The 14,874-nt window shown below is 41.3% G+C and overlaps 1 protein-coding gene across 1 annotated transcript in view; it reads right to left on the bottom strand.

Annotated features, from left to right (window-relative positions):
• LOC129186413 (dihydropyridine-sensitive L-type skeletal muscle calcium channel subunit alpha-1-like) overlaps window positions 1-10,535 on the bottom strand; it is a 61,020-nt gene extending 50,485 nt beyond the window's left edge. Inside the window, exons 1-4 of the mRNA XM_054784672.1 lie at window positions 10,348-10,535; window positions 10,021-10,126; window positions 1,417-1,556; window positions 1,101-1,243 (exon numbers count right to left, since the gene is read on the bottom strand). Coding sequence (XP_054640647.1) covers window positions 1,101-1,243; window positions 1,417-1,556; window positions 10,021-10,126; window positions 10,348-10,535 — 577 coding nt within the window. The remainder of the gene's footprint in view (window positions 1-1,100; window positions 1,244-1,416; window positions 1,557-10,020; window positions 10,127-10,347) is intronic.
• Window positions 10,536-14,874: the final 4,339 nt, after the last annotated feature.

The following is a 14,874-nucleotide window of genomic DNA, read 5'->3' as shown; positions in this document are numbered from 1 at the left end:
ACCATGATCCCTTCACTTCCAGATTACCCTGTCTCGACTCCCTGAACACAGCAATATCTCAATTCTACTGGAAAAATAAAATACCACGTATAAAACTATCAACATTACAAAAATCCAAGACTCAAGGAGGATTAGATGCACCCGACTTCGAAATTTATCACCTGTCAAGTCAGCTCCGATTCTTACCATTGGCTCGCCCATTCACATCATCACTCACACTGGTTAGAAACTGAACAGGCACTATGCGGTAATATCGACCTTTCTGACCTCCCATTCATCAGCCAAACAATCAGGACACCTGCTTAGCCTCCATAACCTCAGCTCTGACAGCTTGGTGGACAACATTTCTTATCAAAGGCTCCGCTCGTGCACTACCCACTCACTTGCCAATTTGGAAACCATTACACTTCATATCATGGAAACACAAAGGCACCACACATGTCCACCATATTGTACAAGACTCCAAGATCATCAGTTTTCAACTTTTTGTTTCCACTTTTGTAACAGTCAATATCTCCAGTTTTTACAGCTTAAATCAACCATCTTACCCCAAACCAACAACACACTCAACTCACAAAACCAAACAATCATCATATATCAACCAATCATCATAGATCACCCCCAAAAGTTATTTACTAAGCAGAGAAGAGACGCTCGCGGAAGCTTCATCTTAGGTTTCTGCTCAGCCAATTTTAATTAAGAAAATGTTAAAAACGATTGGAATCATACAGAAAATACATTTACAATACAATTCAGTGGACAAATATTAATATTGTTTTTTTATTTCTTTTGGAGGCTCTGTTGCACATGCCTCCCCGGACCGCATGTCAGTGAGGATATCACTTTCCAAATGAAATGATCTTATTTTCCAAACTGATATGCACTTACTTAAAAGTCAATGTAGTTATTCACAAAAATGTTACTGTTACCGGTACTGGGTTGCGGCCCAGTGGTTGGGGACCTCTGATATGCAGTATCTAATTTTCGGGGATGTAAGCCAATGGATCATCATGATCCTGACATACAAAATACATGTTCAAACACTAAAGCATTTGTCAAAGCAAACATTTGTCTGGAAATCTGAAAAAGCGTTTGCTTACTGGGCACTCCAGATACCAGCCTCAGTGGTCGAAGAACTCTGAAAGCCCTGAGAGCTTTCATATCAAAACCGCCACCCTTTTCTCCAACTGCAGCCTCCACCCCACTGATATGATTAATAGCATCCACAGCCACAGTGAACAACCTGAAATAATAACACAGGTCTGGTTAAATGCCATTAAAGTCACAACACCTAAGCTACATTTCAATCACATTCCAAAATAATATTCCAATTTTAGTTAAGCGTCATCACAACAAAAATATACAGAGAAAAAACTTTGCGTTACTTTACAAACTAAGCACAACCAGTCAACTTACCCAACTGATACACACACAAAGTCTAAAATATTCCAGCAATTTCTTAAATATGCATCTGCATGAAAAAGAAATCCATAGGCAATTATCTTCAGGAAACATTCTACTGAGAAGATGATGAGGAAAATGTACTCCAGGCTTTCCTGCAAGACAGTAACAAGAATTTTGTTAAAACGACAAGATGAACATTTATAATCTAGTATTCAAAAATCAATATGCCAATATCAGTGTCGCTTTCATTCACACAAAATAATTTGGCATCACATCGCTAACACCAATACACACACTCAAGAAAACACAAATGGCGTACGCGGGGTGAGCTCTGCTGGGTATTCCAGAAAACAGCCTTTTCCAACCATATTCCAAAAAAAATGGATGTCAGATTATCGGAAGTTCTTAAGTGTGAATGTGAGTGTGAAGGATCGTTTGTCTACGGCGATTGACCGGCCACCTTGAGTTGGCTGTCATAAGTGGTCAAAGAAAAAATCCATGAATGAAGTCAGTCAAGTCCTTACATCTAATAGGACTTGAATGAGGAAAAGCTCCCAGAATATGATAGGTGTGCTGTGTTTCACAAATTAATACTGGAAAACCATCACCAAGTTTTTTGACGCACACGGCCTCTTGCAGGTTTCAAAAACTGTTATTGCTGTAACAAATCAAAAGGTGCTTAAAGTGTCACTTTAAGTTTGTCGGTACTTATTGTATGTGCCTGTATTTGACTCATTTTCGTTCTACTTTTACCAGGTACACTTCCAGTTTGTTTTAAAATTTTAAATGTATTCACTTTGTTCAATCAATTATTTTGGCCTTTACAGTATATCTGAAAATAACCTTGATTTGTGTCTTGATATACCCGATTTTTGTAACTTACAAAAAAAACCAAAAACATTTTGAGTAAGCAGTTTATTGCAAACAAAATTTTAAATTTCTGCATGTCTGTGTTGCCTGTGTTTGCCCTATGCTGCTGATTGTGGTAGTGATGTACCGTAAATCATCGTGTATAAACCGCACCTTTTTTCCACCGGTAAGAAGCAAAAAATCGGGGTGCGGTTTATACACGTGTGACCAGACTCGGACTGAAAAATAATATCAGACAACGCTTGTACAACGCTTCAGCGGAAGATCACTCGTACTACAAGCCCGGTCACACCGCCTGAACTTTGCTGTAGCGTTCCTGGAGCGGTGAAAAAAATTAATCATCGCTCGTAACCGTTCACCACCGTTTAACAGAAGTTGGCCCCCGTTAAGGCAACGCCGTATCCGCTCGGCCACCGCTGATGGTCCCTCCTACCTCTCCGAAAGTTTTGAGCTGGACAAAATATTGCCAGCGGTGAGGAGGGGGCAATTTTCAAGTTCATCACCGCTCCAACAACGCCCAGTCAAAGTTTGGCGCCGCTAGACGCAAGTTCATGGACGCTTGGGTCCGCTAGGCCAGAATTTGGCTCTAAATACGGGGAGAAATTGACCAGAAACCCATTTGGGAAGCCGTCTATGGGTCAGACAGTTGCTTTGACTTTAGCGCCCTCTGCTGTACAGTTGCTGAAAATGCTTGTGTATGCAAGTAACTTATCTGACGGCTGCTGTCTGTATTTTCACACAGTGAATCCATCTCTAGATACACTGAAGCTAACCTAAGCTTCCATTAAAACATTGACCGACTCAGACGACGAGCTACGTGCAGTATTCGAAGATTCATCTGAGGAAGAAGACTTCTTTGGCTTCTAGAGAAAAAGAGAAGCAGTGAAAGATAAGATATCAAAACATCTCTGAAAATTGGCCTGATTGTTTTTTAATCTTTTCCTGTTTAAAATCTAAATAAATAAATAAATATTTTCAAAAATGAAATAGGCTGTTCATCAGCAAAATGTTGGCAAAAATGTGGCTTGAATGTGATTTAGTGTCAGGTATTCATACTGTCTTGATCTCTTGATGGCAAAAATGGCCTCTCTGATGGCGGTGGGATTGTTGAGCTGCATAAGCAAGGCCTCTCGCAGCGCGCCATTGCTGCGATTCGACGCAAAGGCAGTCATTTGAAACTTATTAAAACATCCTGAGGGTTATGGAACATAAAAGTCAAGTGGTAGACCAAACAAAACGCCATCAACCCTGAGCCGGACAATCCGACCGGCTGTACATGAAGACGCGGGACCATCCTCGCCTCAACTGAAGGTTGTTAGTGGTGCTGAGTGCAGTCCAATAACCATCAGACGGCTTCTGCGAGAGAAGGATTTTAAGAAGAAAAAACGTCTTCAAAGGCCTCGTCTTCTACAACACCACTAAACTGAAATTGCAAGAGAGCACCAAAAATGGGACACTGAAAGGTGGAAGAAAGGTTTATTCTTTCTTGATGGTCCTGATGGCTTCCAACGTTACTGGTATGACAAGGAGATCCCACCTGGGATGTTTTCCGCACGGCACAGTGGCGGGGGCGCCAGGATGACCCTCCAATGGAACAAAGGGGCTTCAGGTTCATGTGGAGATGTTGCAGGGGGTGACCTTCATGACTGAAGGGCCTCGTCTGTGTGGTAATGATTGGCTTTTTCAACAGAACAACGCTGCACTTCACAAAGGACTTCTTCCAGAGGAATAAGTTCACTCTTTTGGACCATCCCGTGTGTTCCCCTGATCTAAATCCAATGGAGAACATTTGGGGATGGATGGCAAGGGAAGTTTCCAAAAATGGACGTCAGTTCCAGACAGTGGATGCCCTACCATGAAGCCATCTTCACCACCTGGAGCAACATTCCCACTAGCCTCCTGGAAACACTGGCATCAAGCATGCCCAAACCCATTTTTCAGCTCATTAACAAGAATGGTGCAGCTACTTTTTTGAACATTTCTATTTTAGGCGGGGGTTTCGGAAACTGAGCTGACAAACAGCCTATTTCACTGTAATGTTTGTTTGCATTCAATTGCTTAAATTGCATTAAATTGCTGCTCAAAATTGTTTTCGTCTCACTCCCATTTCCTCTTTTTGCAATGTGAAGCTCTACTTAGAACCCCTTAAATCCATGAGCGCACAATGTAAAATCTTGCAAACGTTCAACTGCTCCTAAGAATTTGATTGGGGGTGTATATCATTTTTGCATTACTCTCAAAGTTTTGCAAGTATTTGGAAAATTAAATTTGACATTTCCCCCCCCCATTGATGTTCTTGCTATACATTATATGGTTGTGGGTCACTGGAGTTCCTTTGTTGTGTGAACAGCAGTCTGCGTTCTCTTTTAGTCATCCTTCACCCTGAGGGTTAACAAAGTACTAAATGGCCACAACGTATGCAATCAATGGCATGTGGTCTAAAGTGTGTGATCCTGGGGCTCTGGTTTATTTAGAATAATGGAATCATTATGTATACTGAAGTCCTCCTTGTTCTTGCGGAGACAGCGTTTTCCGGTGGCCCTCTATTGTGTTCTGTGAAAAGAACGGATGTCCACAGGCTTAGGAGTTTTGGAATATTTTTGGTACTTTTCTTGACCACAGATCTTGACCATAATTATTGGACTGTGTGTTCATAATGTCAGCTTCAATACTGTCTGTTGTGAGGAACTAACTTGCTGAGAAAAAAAGTATTGCTGATAATCGCCAGCAAGACGAGCCAACCTTCGCTAACAGCTAAACTGGAAAAACATTGTCTGGCGAAATGACTCGCGGAAAGAGGTTTCTGCTTCTTGAGTGAAAGTCTATCAGGACAACAAGAAGGTCGTGGGAGAGGCTCAGTAGCCAGGTACTCGCAGTGAGATCAATAATATTGATTGACATGAGGAAGGAATTCTTAGAACTACAGAACCATGACCCAAATTGGCTCTCAAGCTCTGAAGAAACAAAACAATGAGAAGGTTGAGATCATATCGCAAATGATGTGCAAGATGGATGAGTTGGCGCAAAGCACGGGCATGAATGATGCAATTGTGACTGGGCTCCGCGTTACGCCAAGGTCTTATGCCAGGACAGTGAAGAACAGAAGAGGACAAGAAGATTTGGATGTTGCTTCTACCAGGCAACAAGAGGCCAACTATCTGCTATCAAAGGAGGTGTAAACAATGTGGATGTACACAACATCAATAGATGCATTCAGTGACGTGCAGCCAGATTTAACAGACTCTGAAAAGTGGAGAACTGTAAAACATCTTTCATAGGGATGCAGCACTCTTGAAATTTCCGAAATTGCCACGATATTAGGACACGACCACAGAACCATTTAATGTTTTGTTGCATGTGCACAAAAGGTTGAGTGAAAAACATAGAAATGAACTGCCAAATATTTGACAAAAATCAAACATGAAGCTCCCAGGAACCCATTATCCTCCAGTGCTGTCATATTCCAGAACTGTAATCTACCTGGGGTGTCCAGAAGTACAGTACAGTACATGGTGTTCAGTGCTCAGAGACACGGCCAAAGTAAGAAAGGCTGAAACCCCACCACCGCTGAACAAGACACACAAGTTGAAAGGCTATGACTTGGCCAACAAGACAGATTTTTCAAAAGTTTTATGGACTGATGAGATGAGGGTGACTCTTGATGGACCAGAGGGATGGGTCCGTGGCTGCATCAGCAGTGGGCCGAGAGGTCCACTCCAACTCAGACGCCAACAAGGTGGAGGTGATGTACTGGTAAAGGCTGGAATTATTAAAAGATGAGCCTGTTGGTCCTTTTCAGGTTGAAGATGGACTCAAACTCAACTCCCAAACCTACTGCCACTTTTTCCACACAGAGGTACAGGAGAACGTGTGCATCTTTCAAGAAGATCATGATTTTCATGCAGGACAATGCTCCATCTCATGCATCTGACTACTCCGCTGCGTGGCTAGCTAGTAAAGATCTTAAAAACTGACCTAAACCCTATTGAGTACTTGTGGACCCTTAAACGTGAGATTTACAGTGAAGAAAAAAGGTAGACTTCTCTGAACAGTGTCTGGGAGGCTTTGGTTGCTGCTGCACAAAACGTTGATGGCCAATGATCAAGAAAGTGACAGACTCCATGGATGGAAGGCTTTTCCGTGTTATTGAAAATGAGGGTGGCTATATTGGTCACTGATTTATTTTTGGAAATGTCAGATATATTTATTTATAACCTTTGAGTTGTTCGTTTATCATTCTGACATAATTGTGCACACAGATATTCTCAACAAACGCCAAAACTTCACTTTCACTTCCTTAAATATTCAAGTTTGAGGTTTATTAACATTTTGGATTGACCAAGATCACTGTTGTTGTTAAATAATAAAACTAATCATCAACAATGCAAATTGCCTAATAATTGTGGACGCAGTGTAAATAAGAATGTGCCTGAAGCCCCGATGCTTATGATTGACATCCTTGTCACCCTGTCTCTGTGCACTCGGGGACGTAATAGTAACCTTTTTATGCACCACTTTTTTATGTGTATGTGTAACCTACATGTCTCTTATACGTTCACACAGCATTGGAATGTTTTTCATGGCCTCTCCCATTTCAGTAAAGGCATGCACTATGCAGCACTTTTATGCCACTAGCATGACACCAGTCTATTTTGAATACATAACACTGACTGACTTATCCCACTGCCCTTCACAGGGATAAAACAGTCATATGAGCCCATCAGTGCCCTTGCATGCTTGATGTTGAATAAAAGTAAAATGACATTACACACTATTATAATCTACAATACAATACAAACTAGATCTCAAAATGTCACATCTCATAGTTGTTTTTGTTGACATGTTTTCAGTAACATGCGAGGATTTTCCTTTTTCTTTACTTGACAAATAAAGAGGGGTTTTGTACCACCACCCTTACGATGCTCTATACGGAGTAAGGCCATGCCGCTGCAGTGGAGCCAGCTAGTTTAATTTAAGGCAAATTAGCAGGCTGCTCTTGTGTCTGTTGCATGATTGGACATGATGAGACACAGAAGTAATTAGCATTGGCGTTACGGTCTCCAAACGTCCTGGTTTTCTGTCACCAAAAACCCAGTCACCCTATGTGACAGTATTGGTCATTTTGGCACATTTGAACAAAGGTGTTGAAACGTTTGAGTTTGTTTATCCCAGGAAGAGATCAGTCAAACACTTTAGTGAAGCAATTGTCTGGAAGATGTTACAAAGCTCAGCGCTGGGGCTTCAGTCCATCCGCTGTAAGAGTTGCAGGAAGAAGCCTCCAACTAGGAAGTAACTGCTCTATATCCTATTCTCAGGTCCCACCCTTGCGGGGGTGGGACCACTCCCCTATGTGTATCAGTGGTGTGGCTGTGTCTACTTCTAACTGATTGCAGCTCATGTCAGTCGAGGATATGTGTGTGTGTGTGTGTGTGTGTGTGTGTGTGTGTGTGTGTGTGTGCGTGTCTTCTAAGTGAAGAAAGCCGCAGCAAGCAGATAAGGTTGTCAAGCAAGTTGCCTGAACAAAGTTCCTCTATTGTTTAAATCTACAGTGCTTCTATTGTTTAATCTAGCCATCTCTAACAGCACAGTCCTTTGCAGGTCACATGGAGAAAGGCAACCATTCACGTTGGTATTTATGCTTTAGTCTTCAGTTAACCTTACATTACATGGTTTTGGACTATGGGAGGAAACCGGAAACCGGCATACGCAGAGTAAACCCATGCAGACAAGGAAAGAACATGCAAATTTAAAGAAAAACTGCAATTTTTTTTTTTTTATTTTGCCCATCATCCACAATCCTTGTCAGACATGAACACATATAAAAACATATAAAAACAGCTAAAGTGTGGCAGGTAATGAATGCATGTAATGGGACACACCTATTCCACTTAGAAAGCCCACTATTAAAACACCTCCAAAAACCTCCAATAAGGTTTTATGGTTTTACATACTGGCTGTGGTCATGTAATAACAGGTGCATTCATGTAATGCTTACAGTATTTTGCCGTATTTTGGTCCTTTTAAGCATTAGTGGAACTTCCTTCCTGGGTGCATTGATTTCACATAGCAACATAGAAAGGAACGCTGTACAGCGTTAACTTTTCCACGCTCAACAACAAAAACACAGCTGCAGTGGTGGCAGTTCAAATACGTAGCGTTACCTTTCGGTCGTGGCCTGAGGCTTTGTGCTGACGCGTTGCAGGCGAGTGTGTGGTCAAGCTAGTTGCGAGCTGGCTCGTAGATAGCCGGTGTGGTGTGGCAAGGTGTCACTATGCAGTAACATAGTTCTTTGGCGTAACAATGTTAATAACAATAATAATAACAATGTCGCTGTAGCTTTGTTAATATACAGGTCAAATTATGTAAATGGGGCGTTGTGGGTGTTTTTTTCAGAAGGCTTTATAGGCGCAGTAAAAAGTGCAGTTTTCCTTCAACACAGGTCCATGCATATGTGAACCCAGAACATTTCTTCTTTTTTTTAATGCTCAAAAATACTGTAATTTGGTTGTCTCAATAAACCATTCCCTGTGCTGCTGAAAGAAATGAATTAAAGAAGGCAGAGACAGAAAATGACATTTGTTTTTCTGACTTTCTGTGTCTAAAAATTCCTCACCATGCAGCACATATGTCCAGTGTTGCCAACGTGGCGACTTTGTCACTAAATCTGGCGACATTCCAAGCCCTCTTGGCGACATATCTTCTCAAAAACGACTAGCGACAAATCTAGCTACTTTTTCTGGTGTGGTTGGGGAGTTATTCGGTATTTGGGAACTTAAAAGTGAAAGCACATATTGATCTGCAGTTCCTGTTCTCACTGAGCAGCGGCAGGTGCAACTGGGACATCCGCCCCGCCTCAAAGCAGCCACAAGCCGTCAGTGCACTGTCAGGTCCACACAGAGAGCATAGCAGAGCTCCATGCATCCATGAATCACGCAATGCCGCCGGGGTGGATCTCGCCATGTTTTAGAGAGCGGGATCTAAAACTTAAAAGTTTCTTAATATTCATTAAATTACCACTCATTCCACTCAAGACTCATTCGGGGTCAGTGTGTCAGAACGTGAGATGGGAGAATGATGTGTGATAAGTTAAACAAGTAGTCCTAACTACAAGATGAAAGGTGGAGGCTGGAGGCGAGTCCGGATGTCATTATTACGCTGTCTTGACTTTCAGAGGCACTGGCCGAGCTAAAATGTTAAAATGATTTTTGATTTTTATGAAGTGATGACTCATTTTAAATTAAACTAAGAATCAGGTTTATTTGTAGTTCTAAACATAATTGAAGTCACTTTTTTGTCTCTCCTAGGAGGTTGTGCTTTTTTTCATACAGCATCTCTTACAACATCATTTGCAAATTAGCCAATGACATCATCTAGCGACTTCTAGGACAGCCAATAGCTACTTTTCTTACTGAGGAGTAACAGGCAACAGTGCATATGTCATATTGCAGTTGATTGACAGCAAGTTAATGACCAATGCCTATTGTTTGATCACGAATGGCCTTTTCTGGCGTGACCCCACCATGTGCACACTGTGGCTTTTTCCTTTCAGTGAATCTGCTTACCTGTGGCTGTCCAGTAGGTAGTCCAAGTAAGGGAAAATAGTAAAAGATAGCAAAAGATGCTTGATAATATATGACCGGACTGGACAGTAACCACTTACTTTAAACAACACAATTTAGTCTGCTTGTTTGAAAACTCACATATGAATATAATCACCCACAAGCGCAAACAAGCATGCTGACGCACCAGATTGCTGTTGGTGTTGTTGCTGTCTTCCTCGGGCATTGGTAAGTACACAGCCAGGGCCACGCAGTTGGCAAAAATGGCCAGCAGGATAATGATTTCAAAAGGTCTGAAAGTCACTTATCGGAAAATGCCAACAGCAATAGTGCATTAAAGATAACAATCCCAAATCTACAATGATGTAAATAAAACTCTATTATTTTCCAGCACCAAGAATGAAATCAATCATAAGCTTGTCAAGATAACAAATGCAAATGGTTTCTGCAGTTGTACTTATCGCACTTGATGCCGTTGTAGCGGTCGGACCCAGCCAACTCTCAGTGAGGATACTTCCACTCCACAATGCTGATGCAAGCCCTGCGGAAGGGATTCCTCAGAGTCAAGAAGAGAAGAGAACGTGCAGGCCTCGGATTGCCTCCTGTGGCCATCAGCTTCTTCAGCTTCTCCTTTTGTTTTCTCTTCAGAGTTTCTTCATCCATGATGAAGGACGATAAGGGGAGACCGCTACTCTCTGCCATTGCAACTTCAATTTTTATTTACTTTAAATTAAAACAGATATTCCAAACGTTCCAGTAGTGCTCTCGCTCTTCCTCGTAACTCTGGGGAATAGCTGCCCCCTCTGCGCGTAGAGCACTGCTTGACTGAACAGCTGCTTGGTCAAGAGAATAAATATAGACAATGAGCTTGGCGGTTGTAGCATGAGGTGACATGACATTTGTACGGATATAGTCTGGGGGGAGGAAACGTGTGTCGATGACAATGACAAGGTGGTGGTTTAAATTGCTGTAATATGCCCACTCTTAAGAGTGATGCAACAGTAAAACACTTGCTAGTCACTTGTTGGACCGAAATACACGTCTGATCAAAATGTTAAGAGCAGTTGAAAAATTGCATGAATGTACATTTTGCACTGTTGGCTCCAAAGGAGGTTCTAAGTAGAGCTTCAAAATGCAAAAAGAAGAAATGGGAGTGAGACAAAAAAAAATCTGAGTAAGCAATTTATTGTTCATATTGCTGTTCATCAGCTCGTCAAAAGTTTAAGACCACAGCATTTAAACACCAAAATCCTGGCAAAAATGTCGAGTCAATGTGACTTTCTGTCAGGTGTTCATACTGTGATGATCTCTTGATGGTAAAGGCAAAAAAGCTTTCTCTCTTTGAACCCGTTCGGATTGTTGAGTTGCATAAGCAAGGCCTCTCGCAGCGCGCCATTGCTGCTGAGGTCGGACGCAGTAAGACACTTGAAACTTCTTCAACCATCCTGAGGGTTATGGAACAAAAAAGTCAAGCGGTAGACCCAAAAGACTGTTACTGGTACCAAATGCATTCCGGTAACCATAAGAAATCCATATGTGAGAGAAGAGTTTTAAGAACAAAAAATGTCTTGAAAGGCCCTCAACACCACAAAATTGCAGGAAACTTTGCACCAAACATGGGACATTGAAAGGTGGAAGAAAGTTTTATTCTCTGATGAGAAAAAATGTAACCTTGATGGTCCTGATGGCTTCCAATGTTACCGGCATGATAAGGAGATCCCACCTGAGATGTTTTCCACACGGCACAGTGGAGGGGGGCCATCATGATCCTTCAATTAAACAATGGAGCTTCAGGTTGTGCAGGGGCGTCAAATGGCAGATGGCTATGTGGAGATGTTCATGATCATGACTGAAAGCCCTCATCTGTGTGGTAATGACTGGCTTTTTCTGCAGGACAACGTTGCACTTCACAAAAAATTTCTTCCTCCTGGAAACACTGGCATCAAGCATGTCCAAACCCATTTTTAAGGTGATTAACAAGAATGGCACAGCTACTCATTACTCAGTCCTTTTTCGAACATTTCATTTCTATTTTAGGGGGGGTTCCGGGTTTGAGCCATGGCCTTAAACTTTTGATCAGCTGATGAACAGCCTATTTCTTGTCAATGCTTGTTTGAAATAAATTGTTTACTCCAAAAAAGGTTTGTCTCACTCCCATTTCCTCTTTTTGCATTTTGAAGCTTTGAAGCTTAGAACGTCCTTGTGATCCAACAATGCAAAATGTACATTCTTGCAATTTTTCAACTGGCCTTAACATTTTGATGATGAGTGCACCACTAGTAGCTACAAAGACAAAGTATTCACAGGTTGAACATTCCAAGTCTGATTTTTTTTTTTTTTAGTATTTCTGCACCGATTTGTATGCCTGCCAGGTTGCAACTCATTGCTACCCCAATGTTCAATGTAGCACCTGCTTAACATTTAAAATCATTCAGCACCCCCCCAAAAATCATTCAACCAGCTTAGCAATAAAACCAACACTAAAATAAATAAAATACACCAAATGTAGAAGTTTTTGACATGGTCTTTGAGGGATGGTCTTGCATGTCTGGAGGAGAAGTGCTTGGCTTTGGGACAGCTGCAGCTCAGGAACTTGACACTCAAAGTTCTGCAGCTGACGACCAAGACACTTGCTTCAAGTTCTTCACGCTTAGGTCATACAAGAGGTGTCTTGTGCTCGATCATGAACTGGACGGGGGGCAGCTCTACTAATGTGGGGCAGGAGAAAATTGCAAGAAATAACTCGAACCTTTGCCGACGTTTAATGTTATGTAATGTAATGATATCTCTTGTGTGATTCAAAAAAAAAAACACTTCATCCGCATCCATGGCTTCATGATGAACATTGTACCTCAATCACTAATCATTACAGTTGCATACTCTACGTTGACAAATCACAAGAACAGCTGAAAAAAGGGGGTGTTAATATTGACTTTAATTACTGTCAACACACAACATTTTAAGCTGGTGCTAAAACTAGTGAAAGAAGAGACAGTACAGTAATCCCTTGCTCGTAAATGGTATATTTTTGTAGTTATGGCATAGAAAACCTGTTTACAATCTTCTAAATACGTTCTTTTACATTATTAGAACCGTGTGGACATGAAATAACACCACCATAGTCACCTTTACACTTCTACTACCCAATATCGTAGATATAATTAGAGTAAATAAGCCATTTAAGGCTAAATTAAAACTTGTGTTCACGTATGTCGCATTTAATGTGTTCCGGTGCTCGTAGAGGAGCAGAATGGGTAACGGAGAGGAAGTGACATCGGGGGTTCAGAGTTGAGTTTTAGCTTGTCGTGGGTTACGGCCGCAACAGTAGCCTGTGTTATTATGATGTTGTAAGATAATTTAAACGTGAAATAAAAGCCTGTTGTTCCGGTGATCAAGTGTGGCGCTTGTCTCACCAGAGAATTACTGACACCTAGTGACCAATGTTGAATACTACAATCACAAGTTGATAAGCTAAGATAAGATATGCCTTTATTAGTCCCACAAGGGGGAATTCCAGGTTTAGTACAAAAGCACACAAGAGCATAGAAAGTGCAAAGACAAGGTAATAGAAATCAAGAAGTTATATACACTATTCACAGCTATGTACAAGTCGGTCAGCCACAGGCTTATCACACGGTTGCACTTGGTTATTGCACGGTTATTGTGCAGGATTATTGGAGCGGGTTTATATTATGGAGTTCTGACAGCTGCAGCAAGGAAAGACCTGTGATATCTCTCCTTCACACACTTGGATGTATCATCCCGTCACGAATGGAGCTCCTTAGTGCAGTGAGTGTGTGTTGGAGGGGGTGGGAGTCTTCGTTCATCTTGGAAGTGCCTTCTTAATGGCTTAGATTTATATTGTAGTTCATTTAGCCATTTTTGATTCATATATGTTTGAATATGATTAATACATGAGTAGGGATGGGCCTCGATTCCCGTAAAATCAAAAAGTACAATGTTTTGTTACCAAAAACGACAGTTTTGTGTCATGGTGCTGCTCGTATCAGCATTCAATTCACAAGAGAAGAAAATCAAGCCAGAGGGAGGGAGCAATGTTTACACCAACAAGGAGACAAATAATAGCTACATAAGCTGAAATATGCCATATTTTTAAATATATGGATAGAATAAAACCTACCTGTTTAAGAAATGTCAATGTTCTGGAAGAAGACACTTTTAATACGAGACATCCGGGTGTGTAGAAACAACCAAACAGCCATATTTTAACCAAACCAAACCACCAAACTTCATTTTTGCATTCAAAAATGAATTAAAAGAGGCTGAAAATCATGCCTGCGTATTTGCTTAGTCAGTGATAAGTATACAACAACAATAGCAGGTCAGTAGACAGTATTATACCGTACGTATGTGAGAAAGAACACCCACAGCAACATCTTTAGGAATACTTTATTTACTAAAGTAAGCCTGGAACGTCCACATACAACAATTCAGATGTCACATGACATGTAATCCAGCAATTACAAAGAATTAATTACATAGCAAACAGCTTGTATGCAAACCGTGAACTTAATCTACCCTGATAGTGATTTCTTTCTATGTCTCTCAGGAGCAGCACAGCCACACGAACCAAAGCAGATATCATTTAAACACACTTTCAACAAACATTACCCACAACACCAAAGAGCGGTAGAAACTTATACAAACCGTCAGACCCACGGCTTTAGCAGGGGAGGCTTCACAGCTAATAGCAGTGTCAAACAGCAATAACCACATCACATTGATTTTTATTGTATAGTTCATGTCACAAAAAATAACATCCCTAGTCAACAGAAATGAAAAAACACACCAAAAACAAATGTTTTTTCGTATTTGGCCACCGGAAGTTGTGATTTTCAAAGACAGAGTGCAAATGATTACACCAATTGTCATATTTCTTATATGTGGGTTCAATTGGATCGCAACCACCACCTCCCGGTCTGTTGGGCAACAGTTAAAATATAACAGTTACATCACACCTGTGTGCCTGTGGCTCTGGGTCATGTTCCGCAGGACAGGAATGAGTATTTCCTGTCCTTTT

This window comes from Dunckerocampus dactyliophorus, chromosome 8 (genome assembly GCF_027744805.1).
Source record: "Dunckerocampus dactyliophorus isolate RoL2022-P2 chromosome 8, RoL_Ddac_1.1, whole genome shotgun sequence".
In the NCBI taxonomy this organism is placed as follows: domain Eukaryota; kingdom Metazoa; phylum Chordata; class Actinopteri; order Syngnathiformes; family Syngnathidae; genus Dunckerocampus; species Dunckerocampus dactyliophorus.
This window is presented reverse-complemented; position numbering and strand designations above follow the sequence as displayed.